The sequence below is a fragment of the Psittacula echo genome (assembly GCF_963264785.1).
Source record: "Psittacula echo genome assembly, chromosome: 1".
Classification (NCBI taxonomy): Eukaryota; Metazoa; Chordata; class Aves; order Psittaciformes; family Psittacidae; genus Psittacula; species Psittacula echo.
Genome location: NC_137735.1, coordinates 130288779 through 130310007, shown reverse-complemented (window position 1 = coordinate 130310007; position 21229 = coordinate 130288779). Strand labels below are relative to the sequence as shown.

The 21229-nt window shown below is 43.6% G+C and overlaps 1 protein-coding gene across 1 annotated transcript in view; it reads right to left on the bottom strand.

The window, feature by feature from the left end:
• The window catches only part of ELAPOR2 (endosome-lysosome associated apoptosis and autophagy regulator family member 2), a gene marked incomplete at both ends in the record, with an annotated part of 97310 nt that overhangs the window by 11225 nt on the left and 64856 nt on the right, over positions 1-21229 (bottom strand). Inside the window, 13 exons of the mRNA XM_080619731.1 lie at positions 2177-2366; positions 3815-3988; positions 4901-5164; positions 5436-5573; positions 6742-6844; positions 8191-8281; positions 9233-9361; positions 10113-10293; positions 13914-14002; positions 14971-15123; positions 15769-15874; positions 18175-18261; positions 20937-21084. Coding sequence (XP_080475857.1) covers positions 2177-2366; positions 3815-3988; positions 4901-5164; positions 5436-5573; positions 6742-6844; positions 8191-8281; positions 9233-9361; positions 10113-10293; positions 13914-14002; positions 14971-15123; positions 15769-15874; positions 18175-18261; positions 20937-21084 — 1853 coding nt within the window. The remainder of the gene's footprint in view (positions 1-2176; positions 2367-3814; positions 3989-4900; positions 5165-5435; positions 5574-6741; positions 6845-8190; positions 8282-9232; positions 9362-10112; positions 10294-13913; positions 14003-14970; positions 15124-15768; positions 15875-18174; positions 18262-20936; positions 21085-21229) is intronic.

Here is a 21229-nt window from a genome sequence, read left to right as displayed (position 1 = left end):
AAAAATTATAAGTTTGGAGCTTTTTTACAAATACTAGAAATAAAAGTACATCTTATGGATAGAAAAGGCAAATTTCAACCTTTTTAAACTGTAGAAATTGTGATAAAGAAAAGGCAGCAAAGGAGCTTGATATCTTTTCTCTGTATTAGGAAAAACATGGGACTAGCTCCTTGCTTTCCAAGACAATGACTGAACATCTCATTCCCTCAGCGGCAGGAGAGGGAGGATATGGGCATCTACTTGGCATGTATGCTTATGGACCACCAAACCCATACCTAAAGAATGACCTTTGATAGAGCTTTTAATGATAATGAAATGTCAGAAGACAGATGGAGAGGGGATATGGTGAGCCAAATTACAATGTGGCTAACATGATGAGGCAAATTAACAGTAATGGTAAGTGGGTTTCAGTTAATGATAGATACATAATGGGTGACAGTCAGCATGAATTTATGAAGAACAGCTCTTGGGCAAATCTGATTTCATTCCTTGAGTGCTGATGAATTTGGCTGCTAAAGAAAACTATGTAAATCTATCAAGTATTTCACTAATTACCACATGAGATTCTAATTAAAAAGTTAGCAGTGTAATGTTAATTAAAAGCACACTTGGTTATTTAACTAACTAAATATAAAATTATCTGGCCATAGGAAATTGTCATCAAACACAGTGTGTCTCCAGGCTTCTCTACGCATTGATATTGGAGTCTCAAAATGTAAGATTATCATCAGGGATCTGCAAGTAACTGTATAATTGTGGTTGGTAAAGTGTGTAGATGAGACAAAGATTAAGAGGAACAGGAAAAAAATACAGAGCAACTTGGTTCACTTGATAAGATGATCCTAACCTAACCAAACATATTTCAGGACAGCAACAGATGAAGGCCAGTCCTTAGGAAGACAGATTTTCCCTTGGAAACTGTAACTGAAAAAAAGATCTAGAGTAGACACCAGAGCCAAGAAGCCACCATGAAATCCCATGAGTCTGGAGAAAGAAGGACTCAGGGATGCTATCCATGCATGTAAATACAAATATGGAAGTGATTTTTACTACCATTATAGTGAATTAAAGACTGGAATACTATTCCATTCTATTCTCATGCGTCATTAAAATATAACAGCAAGTTACACAAGCTGCAGAAAGAGCCCCAAAAATTACTCAGATGCTTGAGAGGAATACATGATAGCAAGAGACATAGAAGAACTTGGTCTACTTAGTTTATCAGAAGAGCAGACTGAGGAGGGTGTGATGATTCCAGTACCCAAAATATTTCTCTAAGTAGGAAAATGTGGGTGTGAAATGGAGAAAGAATAACAAGAAGGAAGAGCTGAAAACTGAAGCCAGGCAAATTCAAACAAGAAAAAAGTCCACTGTAAAACAAAATACAGAGACGGTGTTTGACGAGTGGAAAAGAATACCAATGGCTGAGGTAAAGCTTTAATTTCTGGCAGTCTTAAAAGTTCGGGTTGAATGCTCTTCCAAAGACATGCTTTTGTCAAACATGAGTTTCTGGGATCAGTGCCAGGGAGAAGGTCCAAACACTCAGTGCCTGTAATGCATAGGTGAGCAGACTAAATGACTTCATTGTCTAATCTGGCCTCAGACTCTGGGAACTTGTGAGCTGGAGCAATGCAAGACTTAATGATGTGCATGGCCCCATGCTGCCCTAAGCCCCCTCCCTCTTTGCCTAATTATGTCCCAGCACCAGCTGGTTCTTCTGAAATTGCCTGAGTGGGGTCTTGGCATGGGCAGAAATGTTTGGTCTTATGTGGTTACTACTGTGATTGATCCTGCCCTGCATGAGGTGGGTAGGAAACATGAAAGAAAACCAGTATTTTTTAATTACATTCTCCAGATTTTTGTGCTGGAATTCTATGCACCATGGGACCCACCAGACCAAACACAAGGAAGAGTATGTAATACAGGCATGGAAAACAAAGAATGAGGCAGCCCTTATCTTCTCTTCCAGCCACCAGCTGAACCAAAGCAGCAGCAAAATGCAATGGTATCTGTCCAGATCCACTTGAGGAGCAAAGTGGGACTGAATCCTGGGCCGCCCCTTCACTTTTCCCCTAAGGTAATGCAACACTGCTGAGCTGAGAAGGATTTACTCTGCAGCCCTAAATACATACGTGTGCATCCATGATTAACAATGAATAGAAGATAAACCATGTACCTAAGAACCTGTCCGCAAGGCTGTTGGACTGCAGAGCCAGGGCTGTTCGGAAACCCTTGCTGTCCGATGGGATGATGGTGGACTGACAGACAAAAGCTCCCACAAAATTGGAAAAATCTTCTGATTCTGCAACCATGTCCTTCAGAGTAACATCTGTGATATTGTCAGTGCAAATAGCCATCTTCTTCCCCTGCGGAAAAAATGGGGGAGCTGTTGGTTGTTGGTAAGACATGAAAAAGTCTGGGAAAGGAGAGACTGCAAACTTCCTGACTGCAAACTGAATGAGTTTCATTCCTGCGCCTTAGGAACAACTTGATGTTTCTAACATGAGAGGGACAAACTGCAATAATAAATTGTGCCATTGTGAAAGCTCCGATTAATGCCTTGTACAGACTCAGAAACGCAATGTCACCTCAGGTATGTGTCTTATCAGAAACCTCTGCTACAAAGTACTCTTTATCTTGACAGCATGGTGTTTATTTGTGGAGCATAATAAAATGGCTTGCAAAGGTAAACCATATTTCCCTTGCCTTTAAATAACACACCGTAGAACACCTCTTTATTTGGGTTTTAATCCAGATGAAATAGTTTCAAGGCACAAATGTGTGAAATCCCTAAGCAGATATATAGCCTTCAAGGCTGCATTATTGTCACATGTCAAGACCAGTGCCAGAATCTTGGAGAAGGAGCAATGAAAGACAAATCACTAGATTCAGTTCTCCTGACAAAACGCCAAGGACTCACAGCCTCATATCATTGGTAGTACTGTAGAACCATCATAGTAGTTTAGGAAAATGAAGACCAGATCCACAGGATAGTAAGCATATCTGTACTTCTGTGGATCTAGTTGTCAGCAGTTCTAACTCAGGTAGTACTTAAACACACATTTAAGCCTGAAAGCATGCGGAACACTGTGACGAAATGTGACTACTCATTTGCCTCAACTCAGGCAAATACTTTGGTACATGGGAAAGAGACTTCAGAACTTTACAGGGCTGAACATTAATGTAAACTACATGCACTGGCCTCCAAGGGACAACACATATGACTGTACTGCTCCAAAACTTTGATTTATGTCTGTGACAACGTGCTCTGGTACAGTCCAAGCCACAGACAGAAAAATCTCAGCTCTGGGGCAGAGACTGTTTGAACTCATGGACTAAACACATTTTTCCAGCACTTTAAAAGATTGTAATCAAAGTCAGCAACAGGTGTCTCGGCCACTGGAAGAGAACAGTGGCGACCAGGGGCTCTTCTGACAGCAGCATCTCCAGCCAAGTCACATGTGGAAAGAAGTTGGAAACTGAGAGATTCAGACTCTTCACTTGAGTTGGTGGTGGTAGTACAAAGAGGTCAGGGTTGTGACCCAAGTGACTTGACAGCACAAGAACTAAGAAAAGGTAGGGATGTGACAGGGTTTTTCTTCTGTGCCTCACTTCTGCCTAAAACGCTGTCATCTCTGCTCTGGAAAATCACATGGCTGCACAGAAGTCCTATCGCACTGCCAAGCAAGATCCAGAGGGAAGTGTTTGCACAGCATCGGTGACAGCTCAGCCATAGGGGAGTCCTTGTCCTGTCTCAACATGATCCAACAGAGCATCAGCAAATTGGTTAACCCTCAACACCAGCTGAGCTCACCTCATTCCCACACAGGCTGATGTTAAAGAAGTGGAAGAACTTGGTCCCTCGGGAAGTGAAGCTGGGTCCACTCATCAACGAGCCCACCTGGCTGAGGTTGCTGAAGTTGTAATTCAGGCTCTGGTTATCCTTGATGTATGACACCAGGCAGTCGCTGAAGCAGGCAGAGTGGTCCTTCAGAAAGGAAGCAGCATCCATTAAAAAGCAGTTATGGACCAGCAGCAAAGCATTCACCTGCAAGTTAAAGCAAGTAGGGGCAGACAGGGCTGCTTTCCTTGTTAAGGATGGAAGGGAACTTCATCCTACTCCTGTAATTCCCCTTTCCCATGAGAGAATTCCCATTCCAGTTTCAGTCCCTTGCAATGACGCATCAGGACTTTCATGTTCCCTATGCCTGTCCTTTCTGCTTTCCACTGCCTTAATCAAGAAAATGCAGAGTTTCTTGCTTTTCCTATTGTGCACACTTTCAGAATCCAAATGTCCCAGCTTAAAGCCCTGTAGATAGAACAGGACACGGCCTCAGTTACACTTGCATCTTGAAAAGAAAACACAAGAAACAGATCAAGAAACAGGGACAGAATATGAACCTAGCTGAAGACAGGCAGAATGCAAACAAATTGAAGCTGTTCTTCAAGTCCCTGTGCAGCTTCTTGACAAAGGATGCTGCTCATAATAAATGTTTACCTAGGCTTAAGGGCAATTTCATATATGAAGAACATGTTAAAGGTTTCTAAAGGCACAGAAAAATCATCCAGCTGAGGAAGTTCCTTTAGTTTAAAACAGCAGGAGTCTGGGACAGTTTTGGGTGGAAGTAATGTATGTTTGTCCTGTTCTTACACTGTCCCCAGTACAGCTTCTTAAAATGAGAGTCTTTTGAGATGATGTAGTCATTTTATCTTATTATTACATATTTACAAGCAGAAATTAGACTAAAGACATACTTGGAAGAGCGGGATCGTTGCTTATAATTATACTCCAATGCTCACAAGGCACATACCTGCAGGAAAGCAGGAAAACTGGCCTTTTGAGTGTTATATCCCAATAAACCCTGCCTGTCCATCACTCAGAGACACTTGGTTTCCGTACCTTGGTGCTCTTGCTGCCAGGCCCACATGGGATGCAGGCCTCCCTGCCATAGACCTGGTGGATGGACAGGAAGGTGTTGGCCGGACACTCCTTGCACTGGCTGGTCTCCTTCTCGATGTAGTGTCCCGGCGGGCAGGGCACACAGGATGAACCGGACTGCTCGGAGCCCAGCGCACAGGCCCGGCAAGAGGAGGCGACTCCATCCACTGCATTGGTCACCGTGATGGAGTAGATTTTTGCCATGTCATTGATGAACTGTCTGCTCTGGAACGAGAGCCAAGGAAACCAGTCTGGTGTCATCATGCCATTGCATTTGGGCATTAACCACAGCTCTGTGCACCAGTGCATCAATTCAGGGATCGACCTAAGCATGCATCCGTCTTTCAACATGGATGGTGGATCCATAGCTGCCTCCCAAGGGCAGCCACTTGCCCCTTACAAGAAGCCTGTGAGCTTCAGTGGAGGGCAAAAGCTCTGGCAGAGAATGTCCAAGGAAAGCTGTGCTGTAAAGCCCTGTACATAAAGAAGCACTTACATCTTGGCCCTCGTTTATTCTCTGAAAGGCCCAGGTGAATGTGAAGGAAGCATTTTTGGAGATGATGTGAGTGTAGGATTGTTTCTCTTTACTTCTTTCCCATGATTCCACCACATTGGTATTTTTTCGATTAATATCCTATAAAACGGACATACATTTAAAACAAAAAAAAAGAGTGGTCATACAACAATAAACACCAGTGGTTTATATATACAGATTAATAAATATATAAAAGACTTTACAATTGCATTTAACATTTAATAAAGGAGAGAAATCATATTTATTCTATTTTCCACAACTAGCAATTTTTCAATTGAGAATGGTTGTCTTTTCCATAAGATGTTGCAGTTCACACAACAGTCAAGTTCAAAGGCTTACAGCTGGTTATAAATGTTATGAGGACAGATTCAGCGCAGTGGTTCTTTCAGATCTGAAATTCTGTTTCTGTATAAAACATGTGGGTACCAGAGCACAGAAAGGGGAAGGCCAAAATTCAAAGAAAAAATGTAGTTTCTGCCATGTTCTGATACGCACTTTGTTGGTATCTCCAGTCAAACAGAACTGAAGGCAGTAAGACAGTATCAAAGTTTACACAAGAGAAACCTGTTCAATCTATGTTTGTGTTTCTTATTCTTCCATCAGTAGTAGATGTTCCAGTGAAAGATGTTTTTCTTTTAAAAGAGATTCCTTTACATTAGCACTAAAGGCTACCTCATTTCCTCAATTCTCTTTAAGTTAATAACAGATTCCTTTAAAGCACCACTCCCTACAAGAAAGGACCAGCTTCTTTTTGCAATGGAAGGGGCGAGAGAGCCATTGCAAATCCAGTTACCTTCCTCAGCTGTTGGACTTCCAATTAGCAGATGAGGAAATTAAAAACAATGGCACTTTGCCTGTCTGATCCCTGAAGTCACTGACAGGATCAAGTTTAAATATCCAAATTATCTGTTTTGCATCCCTCTGCCCCATATCTTGACTTGTAACTCTATTACCGGAGCTAATTCGACTGCACAAGAGACACTGAGAAGTCTTTCAGTTGGTTTAAAAGGGGAAAATTTGACCCGTTGGTGTCCAATGATTTAAGATAAACAGATAACCAGGAATGGTTCACATCTCACATGGTGGAGGAATTTTGCTGGATCACTCATTAAATCCTTCCTGCAAGGGAACTACAGATGTTAAACTAATGTCATGCTTTATCTTAATCATAATAAACCAAGTGCAACTAATCACGCCTATGTAGAGGCATTAAAGTGACATGGAATACCAGGCTCAGTCCTCAGTCATGGAGAGAGCTCTCACTCACCGCCATAAAGTACAGCACACAATCTGCTGAGCAGATGGTCTCAAAAATGAAAGTAATCCGTCCTAGTTCTGACCCCGTTGCTCCTGTCACTGATGTTGGAGGTCTGTTTAACAGAGAAGGAACAAAGCATTTACAAGGTGCTCTCCAGACAGGCTGCAGTCAATCCTTCAAATTGCTTTTCATACAGTGAGGAAACCATCAAAGTCTTGTCGCATAAAACCTGCTCCTGCAGAACTGCGGAGGGCAGGTTTGCACAGTGGCTCTGCACTGGGTTATTTTTTAAGTGTCTGAATTCTTTATGATACAGTTCGCTCCACGTAACCAAACCCAAATTTGACCATACTGGGAGGGGGTCTTATTGCTAAAGTGCATTACATGGTTTAAGGGATTTACATCATTTAATTCATAGAAACATGGAATCACAGAAGGGTTTTGGTTGGAAGAGACCTTAAAGCTCCTCCAGCTCCAACCCCCTGCCACAGGCAGGGACACCTTCCACTAGAGCAGGTTGCTCCAAGCCCCTGTGTCCAACCTGGCCTTGAACACTGTCAGGGTTGGGGCAGCCACAGCTCCTCTGGGCACCCTGTGCCAGCACCTCAGCACCCTCACAGGGAGGAATATCTGCCTTATACCTCATCTAAACCTCCCCTTTGTCAGTTTAGAGCCACTCCCTCTGATCCACTCCCCATTGGTGGGAGACACTTTCAGGAGTTTCATGCACACCAGAAGTATTCAGGGTGCTCCCCTGAAAGCACTAAACACTAAACAGTAAACTGGGACATGCTGAGCTTTTCCATGGATATGCTTCTTGCTTCTCTTTTAACTGCAGTTTGTTCATACTGTAACATAAAAAGCAGTGTTTATTCATTGGGTGTAAGAAGTCACAACCTCCCTTAGCTGAGATTTGGCAAAGGGAGGGTGAGCTTCATTTTGCTATACCTTACCTGTCTTAACATTTGGCACCTGGTCTGAGCTAGGATTCTAAGTTCACTCTTGACAAAGTCACATAAACACATGAAGCAACTGGTTCATCCTGTCTGAGGGTGCAGGAGAGGTGGGATGTCCTGTTTCCCTGCACCTTTCCAGTGGCTCCAAGGGGAGCACAAACCGTGCAGGCTGCCCAGAGCCACAGTGCAGGGCAACTTGGGTTTATGGAGTGTACACCTCATGCTAAGTTTAGGTGGTTACTTTGGGATAATGTAGAAACAGAGAGATAGGAATATCTTTTTCTTAGTTTCCAGATAGCCAACTGGCTGGCATCTCAGACTGAAGCAAACACTGCTAAAACCAATGGACACGGAATAAAATCCAAGTTTCCTCTTGTCTCTCATTCAGGACATCGTTGCACTCCAGAATGGAAAACTTGGTACATTCCAGGGGTAATGGAAATAGGTGTAAGAGACAGAGATAAATGAGAAATAGATGAAACCCAAAAATCCTGTTCCTTACTTAAATCCTGGGATGTGCAGGTTCAAGATAAGATAGTCATTGTCAGAGCCTCCTGCCCCACTCTGGATGTGATCACCAGCCACCTCCCAACCTTCACAGGACATAGGAAAAGAAAAAATAATCAAGAAATGGAAGGTTTCTGGGTCATATGGCAAAAAGATTTCTCTGTTACCATACTTTTTTAAGCAATTCAGCACTTTCGTACATTTTAAAGATGTCTGGTATAAATTATAACGCAGTATAATAATGCTTTTGAATGAAAAGTTCTAGCAACTGTATGAACTGCTGATTTTATAGGCAAGTATCACCTTGAAATCAGCAAAGCAATTGAAATTCCCTGACCTGTGCTGTGCAGCTCAAAGGGGATGATCCATCTGATCTCTTCCAGCCTCAAAACAGATGAATCAATGAATCTATGTGTTAAACATTACGCATATACTGCAGTGCTCCTGTACTCAACACGCATAATGGAAAGCTTGAGCTACATCAGACTGAGAAGGCGGATCAGCCTAAGGAAAATCCTTCAGAGAAGTCCTGAATGGGATTCTTCTCACCAGTGAGCGGTGACTGCTCTCTGCTGCTATTTTAGCACATGTGCAGAGAGAAAGCTTTGAGAGCTGAACAAACAAAACCACAGACTTTAAGCAAGTTTTCTAAAAGAATCATGTATGACTTCAATGGCCACAGTTATTAAAAAGCATAAAAGGAGATAAACTAGAGAGAAGTCAAATAGCTGTGGGGCTTTTTCAATGGGGATATTCAGATGTATCTAAGTCTATAGTAGGCTAGGTCCTTAGTTGAGGGGACTTCATATAGGCTGCAGCTTCTGCCCTCTTCTGGTATACAAGAGATTTTTTGTTTCTTTGTGATAATGGGACATTGCTTCCTATGGGAAGTTTTAAGCTTGATGCAATTAGAGAAACGGGGGGCAACCGTGTTTGTGACTGGCACAGCAAAAAGTATACTCATTTTGATGGGTGTTCCACTGCAAAACAATCAGCGCAGGAGAAAGGCACATAACAACACAGGGAGTTTGGCTCACCATTCATCCCATCGCACTTTGAGTTGCCAACATTAAAGCAAGACGTCTTCATGTTGCCTGGCAGGATGTTCCACCACTTGTACTCAAACCCAAGAGCTGGTTCAGTCCCAGCAGGGCAGGCTTTGCACTCTACAGGATGAAGGGTCAGAAAGTCACACAGACAAAGCACATCCCAAAAGATGTTTAAAGAACACAGATATCACTTCTTTACTCTCTGGTGCAAGTAGTAAGCAAAGCAAATAATAAATTCCTTTATAATTAAATACTCCAAGACTTATTAACACCAGAGGAGTGGAAACAAGACCAGCATTTTATAAACTGTGCATCATATCTTTGTGGTAAGTAATCTACAACTGATCCCCTGAGCAACACTTCCCTTTTAATGGCTTCAGCTGCAGGTTTGATCATACTGGTAAACAAGAGTTTATATAAAATGCTGTAGGTGGCCACTGGGCAAATACATCTCAGAATCAACAAGCCAGAGTTTAGGCTAGACAATGCTGGCAGGGTGTTCACGTGACAGTGCTTAAAATGAGGTTTTACAGAGAAGAACTTGGCATGGACAGGAGAATGGGTGAGGAAGAATTACTGACTGTAAAAGTTCTGATTCCTTTCTCAGAATCCCTTAAAATAACCCTTAGGATGTTTGTATCAGCCAAGAAATGCATTCAAAGCACAGCAGGTCATCTTAGAGCAGCAATCCCTGATAAGAATGGACTTTAGAGAGAAAACAGATATCCAACTCGCTCTCTCCAACGTTATTTAATGAGTATTTAATGCAAAATGAACTCTGGCTGATGATGCTGTGTCATTAAGCTAAGTCACATGCAAGCAAACAACTGATTTTGGGGACACAAGCAAGTTTTTTGGGGGCTCCTACCCTGTGTCCCATCTGAAAATGTGCCTGGTGGGCAAGGAGTGCAGGAAGAGGAGGCGTTGTTGTAAAAGCCAGGATTGCAGGGTGGACAATCCTTCCTCTCTCCAGAAGGAGGGAGGGACAGTGCATCGGGGAGATCCTCTCTGCAGATCTTGGGTTCAATCCATTTGTACATGATCTGGGTCTGGAAGGAGAAGACACTGAGCTCAGACAGTGTGTTATGAAGCTTGAGGACTAGGTGCACCTATCAAGGTCCTCATTGTAAATGAAATTAGGGTATTCCCAGTGTTTTAGGCCAAAAGCAGACTTTGTACATCCAGGGTACACCCAAGATATCAGATCTTAAAAGCAAAGCAAAAATGTGAAGCTTTAAACAATTACTACTCTTCATTCCTATTTATCTTTTGGATTTTCCCATGAAAATATTTCTGAGGAATGTCAGATAAATAATGCTAACCTCTGCATAAGCAATCTCTGCATTTTATCCATAGGAACCCAAAACATAACTTCTGCATTCTAAAATCCCTTAATGGGGAATGCACTTTTTAGCAGAGAACACCACGAGTTTTGCATTTTTTTCTCCATACTGGAGTGTTCTTTGACAAGTTCTCAATTTCTCTCCAGCCATTTTCGCACGAGAGCTCTCCCAACCCCACTCCAGTCCCTCCACAACACACAAGGAGCAGTTTATGAACACTTACATGAGTCAGTCCTCAGCGTTACTATGCACAACACTGTCACCTCTCTGTCACCTTTGTCTGAGGAGACAAGTTTTCTGCCTTAGGTGAGAAGTATCACCTGTAAAGTTGGGTTTAAAATTGCATCTGATTTTGGGTTTATCCCTGAAAGCTTTTAATAGCTCAAGATAAAAATAAGATGAGTTCCAGAGCTGAGAAACCCAACTGGCTGGACTTTAACCTGGTAGAACTCCTGCTCTGGAAACTAATACCCTTCGGTCTCAGCAGTGCAGTCAGGGATCTTTGAGTCCAGAGGCACAGCTACAGAGCTTGAAGAGGAGATTTGACCTTATGAATTTGATACAGGGCCCTGAGCACATGCCCCTGCCATGCTGCATAAACTGCTTGCGCTCAAAGTTAGCCCTCTGATAACACAGAGCTCTTTAGGAGGTATTGATTGTCTTTGAAACTGCTTGAAGAAAAGCTGGAAGGAGCCTCAGCGCAGGCTCTGCCTTGGAGCTGCAATTAAGCAGAGGCTCTCAACCTTTGTCCCTGCTTGCACTGTGTTGCAACCATGCCTGTGCCAGGTCATGTACCTTGATTGACCCACATCCTAACTTACCCATGGACTGGATGTTCCAGCTTGACATTGGTCAAGCTTCATTATAGAATCATAGAATAGTTAGGGTTGGAAAGGACCTTGAGATCATCTAATTCCAACCCCCCTGCCATGGGCAGGGACACCTCACACTAAACCATCCCACCCAAGGCCTCATCCAACCTGGCCTTGAACACTGCCAAGGATGGAGCATTCACAACCTCCCTGGGCAACCCATTCCAGTGCCTCACCACCCTCTCAGTAAAGAATTTCTTCCTTATATCCAATCTAAACTTCCCCTGTTTAAGTTTGAACCCATTACCCCTTGTCCTATCACTACAGTCCCTGATGAAGAGTCCCTCCCCAGCATCCTTGTAGCCCCCCTTCAGATACTGGAAGGCTGCTATGAGGTCTCCACGCAGCCTTCTCTTCTCCAGGCTGAACAGCCCCAACTTTCTCAGCCTGTCTCCATACGGGAGGTGCTCCAGTCCCCTGATCATCCTATTATCAATCCCTTATCATTACTATGGACTTGTCTGGGGAAAACCTTGGCTGAATGTGGGTCTGCTTTGCTCAGGTACTGTGGGACTGCTCCTGCTGTCAGAGTGGCATCTGCCCTTTATGGATCAGCCTGCCCTTGCTGCTCCTGGACACTTAGAGGATTTTCTGGAGTATTGCTCCAGAAATGCTTCAGTAGCATAAGGGTGCATATCTCTTAAAGTAAAAAGGCCCAAGACCTGGCAAAGTACCTGTGTGGTTGCCCAGAGCCCAGACACACTATACATGCTAAAGCAATCCTACTGCATCTGAGCAGAGAGGAAAGGGTCAGAGAGTGCCCATAGCCACACAAGTGACAGTTTCTAAGACTGGGATTTTCAATGCAGTAAGTCAAATAAAGCCAATAGGAGTCAAGAGCCTGAATCTCCTGAGGCCTCTTCTATACATGAAGTGGGGCAGCAGGATGGAGACTGTAATCTTATGTCCAGTGAAAATCTTGTCTATTTTTAGTGAGCCATGGATCAATAGGCCTTTAGGTTGGTGCTTTGTGGCCACTATTCACCTGAAGATGAGCTGCAGAGTCAGGGCCTCTCATTGAGCTGCATCATGTGGAGGGATGGCTGGGGAGTACAGCAAACCTGGACCACTCTCCAGAGTTGCAGAGTACTAAATGGTGAAAGCAGTCCTGAAACTCCAACCAGTACCTGTGTGTTTATAGCGTATGTTGTTGTGACTGAAAGATAAAGGGTGTCTGCAGAAAGACCCACTTTGTGTTCTGATGATGCCCATCTCTAAGGGAAAGGCCACGGAGGAGGAAAGAAGAGGATCAACAATAGGAGCCTATTCAATGCCAGGGAGCCTTGAATTGCACAGAGCAGTGACAGGGAAATCCACAGGAGGCCGCAATTAAAGCATTACCTGGGGGTGTAGCATTGAACATTGCTGCTAATTACAGGCAATTAACAGAGCAAGAATCAGTGAGTCAAGACCAGGATGTACAGCCTATCAGTTCTGGGGCTAAACTCACTGATGCTTCGTTATTAAAGCACAAGAACTGCCTGAACAGGAGACTCCAAAATACTCCATCTTGCTGGCAAATATTAGGCCAGCAACCTGCAGGGGCTATGGTTTCTGACTACCTGCCACCCCATCCAGATCTAAGAGAGATGGGAAAGGGAAGAAAAGAGGCCCGAGTACACGTCCACACCTCTGTGGGCTCCACTTCCCAATAAGTAGGAGTTCCTTTTTCAAATCACACCCAAATTCCCACTTGACTGCTGGGACAAAAGGCAGGAGAGCTCTGAAGCCAGGCTGCTCCACCAGCAGGTTCCTCTGTGAGAGACCCAGTGGATCCAAGATCTCTGGACGAAACAATCTACTGAAAGTCCAGATGTTTCAAGGCATCCCATGAGGCAAGCATACTATTAGCAGCTAAGCTCTGCTGCTGCACACAAATACTCCCAGGCTACATATATACCATTATTTCTTTGATGCTAAAACTAAGGGACATGATACTCATCATAACTCTGCAGCCAAACACTCTTCCACCTGAAACAGGTAATAATCATGTCCAATGCTCCTGTGCCACGGTAGCACCTGAATCATGTCTGGGCATTGCTGGCACAGGGCAAATTGTCACAAGCCTGTGACACATACGCCAGGAAAGATTCCTAACCACTAAACTATAGGGTTTATTCTGGGACAGTGCTTCACCCTGTGCTGCAAACCAGGCTTTTTATGAGTGTGGAGGTAGCACCAGTGACCCACTTAGATTAATCCCAAATGCAAGGAGCTTAGCATTTCACAACAGTGGATCCCTTAAGGAGACCCATGACAGGCAGATTCTTACAGACGAATAAATAACACAGAGAAGGCAGCTAAAGGACAAGCCCAAAGCCTCAGAGAGATTCAATGCTGGAAGCAAAATTGAGAAAGCAGTTGTGAAAGAGTTTCCTAGAAACCCTGCCTTGCTTTCAAATCAAGACATCACAGCTCAATGAGCTTAAAAATAGGATCATGCCTTCTACTTACTTTTCCTTCCTTATCACACGGAGTATGGATCTGGAAAAAGTCTTTGTTTGTGCATGGGGGACGCTCTATACACGCACTGGATCCCTCATCTAAAAGGAAAGGATGAGGAAAGGGATGTTACTTAATGGAGTCCACATGAACCTTCCCCTGAACTGAAGTGGGAAAGCAGGGAACATACCAGCTATGCTTGTGCTGTCACACAGAAATTCATTGATTTGGTATAACCAGGGACTCATCCAAACCCTCACTCCACCCCTTCACCTTCTACCAATAAATTGTGCTGTTTGCCAAGCACGGGAGTATGTTCTCGCTTGATAAGGTACAAAATCATTTTAACCCATTAGAAACTTCCTTACAACACTGGCACAATTTTTCCTTGCCCCAGCTATTTTTGCGGCATTTCTACTCCCATGTTGAGCACAGGCACAGGTCTCCAAGAATTTGCTATAATCTGAGTCAGCAGCTGATTCTTCAAAGCCTTTCTCATGAAACAACTACAAGGAAGAAAACTAAAGACGTTTTGACCATGAAGAATGGATTATGTCCATGTTATTTGGTGATCACCAGCTAACCACAGGTGGGAATGCAGAGGACTTTGGGGACTAGAATTTTTAACTAGATTGCCACATCTTCCAACCACTCAGGAGGCAGGGACAAGCCAGGAAAGGATCTGGAAAGGAGATTCCTCAAAACATGACAAGTGTGAAGGCAGCGATGAAGCCAATTCAGGTCATTGCCAACCGATAACACAGATTACCACGAGAGGGCACAGCACGGCTATTATTATCCTGCAGAAGACCTCTTCCATTCAAGGTCATAAAGCTCTCCATCCCTTCATGTTAGTAGAGATTAGCTTAGCTAAGATAGGCTGTGGCTCATTATGTATATTTGTGCCCTCTACTTGTGCCCTTTGCCAACTGGAGACTAAACTTGACTGTTGGATAAAAGCATTCTCACTCTGCAAATGGAAACAGCTCATAGAATCATAGGACAGTTAAGGCTGGAAAGGACCTTAAGATGCTCTCCTGGTTTTGCTTAACCCATCTGATTTATGTACCTGCATAATACATTTCTTCTTTACACTTGGTGCATTCTTTAGCTCCTTTCTCAGAATAAGTGTTTCTCGGACACACCTGGCAGCCAGATGAACCTGGTTTGTCACTGAAGGTACCAGGCTTGCATGCGAAGCATTCAGATGTGTATGCAACTCCTGTAAGATAAATTCCACGTAAAGCACCAATAGAGGTATGCTCTGTAACTACTGCCCACCCATTTATGGAGGAAAGCAAGCCAGCTGCATAACATAGCTTCAAAATCACAGACTTTCACCACTCTCTTTAGACACTTTGGCTTTGCTGACTCATAATGTAGCTCTTTAATCTTTGCTTCTCAATGGAAGCCTGACCTATGTAAGAACCTTATATAACACTCCCAAATTTGATTACACACAGGACCAAAACAGCAATCCCAGATTAATTAAATTCTTTAAATAGTAATTTAACTGTCACTGTTATGACATATTTATATATATCCATATATCACTGTTGAGAGGCTTACCGAGAAGCATGTTTTTCTATACTACATTAAAGAAAAATGGTGTATTCCTTTTCCTCTCTTTATTTGCTAAGCCAGCCTTCTCCAGTAGAAGGCACCGTTTACCAGCTAAATTATCTTCTAGCCTTTTCCCTGTCATTGAAGTTTCACTGTTCTTTTTTCCACACTTCAGAGGAGGAAACAGGGGACAAGTGTGTTAAAAAAAGCCACTTTGGTACTGTAGGCACTCCAGTAGAAACAGTATTTAGCAAGCACTGTGATGAAAGAATAAGATAAGACCTTAAAGGCAAATATCACTTACCTTCAATTGTGATGTTTTTCACCAGAACTGGTTTTACTACTTTGGACCCCATGAGAATCCCTGTTGTTCTCCAGTATAATATATTGCTACCCGATTTCAGAGTTACCTGCAACAACACCCACGGCAGTTAGCAGACAACCCCTCACCAAGACGCTGTTTTATTTCTTCCATTACTCAGATTTCTTGCATCCTAGCAGCAATCCTGGCTTTCCCTAAGCTGCTTAGTGAGTCAAGAAGTAATGGGAAGACAGCTAGGCAGATGCTGCAGAGACATTGAGGAGTGTGAAAGTGTGCTTTATAAAGGAGCTTCTCAACAGCCCAGTTTTGTGGAAAAACACCTAGAGCTGTTTCTGATCTTGCTGTGAGCAGAACTGGGAAAAAGCTGTTCCTGCTTTTATCCAGCTACCCCTGGCACTCAGGAGCTTTAATCTCTAGCTTTATGTTCAGATATAGCCAATCAGTTTGGTTTTAAAGCCCTGAGATACACTTTCATAAAGAAACCCAACACGACCCAAAGTTCAAAATTCCAGTTTATAAGTTTTATAAATAAAGGTTTGCCTGCACCTAACACCTCAGCATCATGATCAGTAAGCTAGGCACAAACCATTAATTCCCCCGGCAGCAGTCCATCCCTCCTGCTCACTTCTGACCCTGAACAGCACATTAGATGCAGAGAACAGCCCAGTTTCCGACTGCCTTGACCTACTTGTCCTGATAGCGTGATTCAGAAAGCGGCTGCATGACTCCTGTGCTGGCACAGGAAGGGTGGTGGGTTGGTGGCACCATGGCTGGGATAAGGGTCAGGAAGAAGGTAGGACCACTTCCTCCAGCAGTACTGTTGCTGCCCATTGGCTTCAACTGACTTCTGTAACCTCAGTATCACTATTCATTGTAAGAAGCAGGTTTACCAAGATCCTGCCTAGCCTGCAAAGTTGTGCCATATCTACTAGCCCAGTACAAGATGCCTACTGCCAACACAGTGATACTGGCCTGAAGGTGCTGTGTTTTCACACAAGAAGAGGGATAAACTGTTCCAGCACAAGGGTTCAGGATAATGAGATTTACATCAGCCCTGGCAGGACCTCAGGTTTTGTTCACCCATAATACAGTCAAAAAAATCAGCAAAGTGGAAATATAGCATGTTGCAACTTCCACTCCCCAAACAGCTACTATCCATGGGGGCTGGGTTACCACAGGTAACAGCAGAACTGGGACCATATTGAACCAAACATCTCATTGTATGGTGTAGAGATACCCAACATCAGCTCTGGTGAGCAGAATCAACATGCTGAAAGCAGAGGCTGAAATATCTGGAAAACTGGGCTCAGAGAAGTCACTATGACCTGATTTGCAGTGCATAAAAAAGCCTTGAGGACAGCCAGAACATGCATCTCACCTAGGTCATGCGTCTACATTTCATCCAGGCATCCAAGCAACCCTCATAGCCAGTAGCACATCCCAGATGATGATACCAGATGGCACTATCTCCCATGCAGACAATGTTACACCTCTCAGCTCACCAAAGTTGATGCCTTGGCCTTGGATCTGCCTCTCAACCTGTGCCACTCACCTCTCCTGACCCAGCTCTCCTGCTTCCTGATGTGACTCTCATGGGTTTGCACCTGAGCCAACAGGCACTGACAACCAGAGCTGGCACTGGAATATGGTTTCTCCTCCAGGAGGATAAGCAGACCATAGCAAACAGAGATCAGGCTGCTCTCTATGCTCACAAAGAGCATTTTTCTTCTGGCACATTGTCACCTATGGCTGGCTCTGGGAATTAGGATATGAGAGTGCATTGGGAGCCAGGCATCACCATGAGCTAATGAGTTGGTGTGCACCAAGCAAACTCAGCCAGCTGAGTCACAGGCCAGCCAAAGTGCTGCTGCTCCCAATGTGGACATGCTCAGAGCTGCAGCAGCCACTCTGGTGCTGCCAGCTTGCTTTCCAACCCCGTAATCCACCACAGAGCACAAGCTGGGTGCAGTCCAGCTATTCTACACACACTTGGGAGTAAAATGCCCATCTTATCTGCCGTCACATACACACACCGCTCTGCTGAGCAACAGAGAGTAATTTGTGTTCTCATGAGCAAACAACTGTTGTAGAAGATTTCAATTACAATCATGCAGAGTGACTCTGGCATGCGGATTTGCATAAATCTATTTAACTTCATAAAGCACTTGATTTAAAGCCCAGGGAAATCAATATAAAGTCTTGCATCTATATCATTTGCTTTGGGAGCAGCCTCTTAGAGATTTTGGTGGCTTTGCCCTCAGTACTAAGAAAGCTGTTCTTCTTCAAACACATTCACAGTGTCTGGTCCTGGTTTGCTATCTGCTCAGAAGAGATCGAAGACATTTAGTACTGGAAAAAGGTTTCATGAAGGAACTTTTGCTCACTTACAGAATGAGAGCCCCATTCCCCGTTGTCTGTTAGCTTCACCCACTTGTCTGCTGTGGACTCCATCTCTTTACACTGGTCATTTTGTATCTGTTAATAAAAACACAAGATCAATGACTACAGTCAGGTGCGTATCCCTATCAGCGTAATGACTGCTGGCTACGAATGATAAGATTTAGCTTTGTTCCTCTTGTCTACTTATATAGGACAGAGCTGCCTCACTTGTGGCAATAAAAAAGCCCCACCCCAACTTTCAAAACCTGATAGCAGCTTAACAATGCCTCCAGTGACTACCTCTGATGTAGATGGAAAGAAGAGCAGGAGGATAAGATCTCAGCCTTATCTTCCCGGTATTTGGTGAGACTAGGATGCTGAGTACCTTGTTTTGGCTGCCGCCTTCTCCTGAGCCCACCAAGACCCAGTTCTCCAAAATCTGGATGTCATGGGCTTCTAAGTTATAGGGAGGTAGAAGTGGATGGGCCAAAGCTGAAAGACAAACTGCTTTCTCTGCAGCCAATATCTGCTATGTCTTTGGCTCCCTACCACCCAACCTCACTAGGGATGAGAGGGACCTTATCAAGGGGGAGTCAATATGCCATGGGGATTCTGCCCTGGCAGAAATGTGAGGCTGACTGACCCTTGCCCAGGTCCAGCACAGCTCAGTAGGATTTGGCGAATGCCCTCACAGTGGTCCACTTCTTTCATCTCAAAACTGTCATCTCTGAATAAGTAGTATCAAGTCCCTTTGAGGACAAGTTCAATTACTCAGCTTTATTCCAATCAGGGAGAAAGGCCAGTTCAACACTTTCAGAAGACCTGCGGTCAAGCATCTTCCTCAAAGTTGTTCCACATTAAGTCTGAAACAAGTCATATAACCCCACATCCTCCAAAGCATCTGTGCTCTTAATTTCCACCTATATCAACAGCACTGAGGAAAAGAGGTGAGAAGAAGCACCTAAGTACAAGGTAGAACCCTAATTATCTTGCACAGTCTGAGTTCCACTATCTTTGTGTTGCAGTTCCCATCTGCAGAAACAAGATAAGAATATATAATCTCTTCTTATAAGGTGTAAAGGGCTTCAGTATGTAAAAAAAGCCCTGGAAGGGCAGGCTGCAGAAGCAGTGAGCATCTAACAAGAAGCATCCACACTTGCTTCCCAGTTTGAGGACATCTCTCTAACCTCACATCAGCAGTGCAGCCACTTGCGCCTCGACAGCCCAAAGAGTTTGTCATTTCCCAGCAAGCCACTGCCATGGAAATGCCACTATCCAGAGCTAAAGAATCACTGTTAAATATATTTAAGCACAAAAACATGCTGGAGGGAAAAAAAAAAAAAAGGGCTTTTAGAGGAGTGTTAAATATGGCTTATTTAACCATAAAATAAACCTCAGTATTTCCAGGAAACTCCCTGAAATACTGCGGCTGACTAGGAACTATTTACATGGGCATTTCTATAACGACTGCACCACTCACTGCTTCTTGAACAAGGAATGGTAAATTTAAGGAGGTGGATGAGTGGGATATGGATAAAAATAATAATCAAAAAGCCAATTTCAAAGCCAGTGCTCAGAGAAACAGTATTTGCTCACTGCAGGAGCAGATCAGTCAGTCAAGCAACTGGAGCTAGGATTCAGAATCCTGGTACATCCATCTGACAGCAAAAAATGTATTTGCTGCTTTCTCCCCATGAAGAAGACAGGATAGTCTAACCTGAAATGGCTAAATAATATTGCCTGCACTGTCTTTATCATAGTGCAACAGCAGACTATTGCACTGATGTAGCAGTAAGAGGGTGCCTTCAGTAGGTTACTTTTGTCTTCCTTTTCCATCCCTACTAAGGATAAGGATACATTGCACTATCACCAGGCTTCAAGAAATATTAACCAACACCAGCTAAGGGAGGTACCATAAGCTATGCTTTCCAGATGAAAACCAGAGCTCACCAGCCAGATAGAGGCAGTAACAGAGCAGACTGAAAATTAGCAGTCATCTCCTGCTCTGAGTCAAACCCCTGTTATGTTTTTTTCTGTCCCAAATAGTAGATATGGGACATGCCATAGGAACAACAACATGCCAAGGAAAGCAATGCAGGTGTTGGCAGAACCTTCCAAAGCATCTCCTAACGTGGGACATCTATGCATGATGCAGAGCCTGGTGGTGGGAACACTCCAGCTCCCTGGATCCCAACCAGACCACCCACCTGGGCAGAGCAGGGTTGCCTTTCCCATTCCAGTCACTGCTGATCAGATTGGTTTAGTAACTTGGGTAGAGCATGGTGTAAGCCCAGACAGGTTGTTCCCATTTCAGAGGTAACGATGCCCAGCCCCTCCATTTTATAGCAGAGACACATCCTTAGAGCTTAATTCCTACTGAAAATCCTCTGAATTTTTACTCTTAAATATCTTTGGAGAACTGCTGTTTCTGGGTTTTGTTTGTTTGTTTTTAAGGATCACACTTTTGTCTCTTCTCTTGCTTTTCTTTTCATCTTAATTGCTGTGACCCAAATTGACCTAAAACTAAAGCTAAAGGTTTCCACATACTCGTGCCTTGGAGCACCTGAGGTTCTGGATGTCTATCTTGGAAGAAGTCTTTTTGAATGTCAAGGCCCTTCAAAGGCACCTCAAGTCAAACACTCTCAAACTGATGATTCTACCACCAACAGCTGCCTCGTAAAAGGCTGGACTAACAGGGACAGTCATGACCCCTAATGGAAAAATCACAGCACATGGTAGATAGGTTGGATTCACCATGTAAAAGGTCTTACAAAAAACTCAAAGAAGATGTTGTTGTCAATATACTGGTATTCGAAGAAGACAGAACCCGATTTCTTCAGATGCACAGCGTAGATGAGAGAAACTGTACAATCATCCCTGTTCGACTCTATGTAGTTCCCTCGAGGTGTCCATGAAGAGCTGATGAACATAAACAAAATGAGCCTCAGCTGAGATCACAGACACTTAGAAGACTTTTCTTATACTTAATATACTTATATAGATATACTTTATATATTTTATATATACTTAATATACTTTTTTCTATTACTTAATAAAGAAGCCA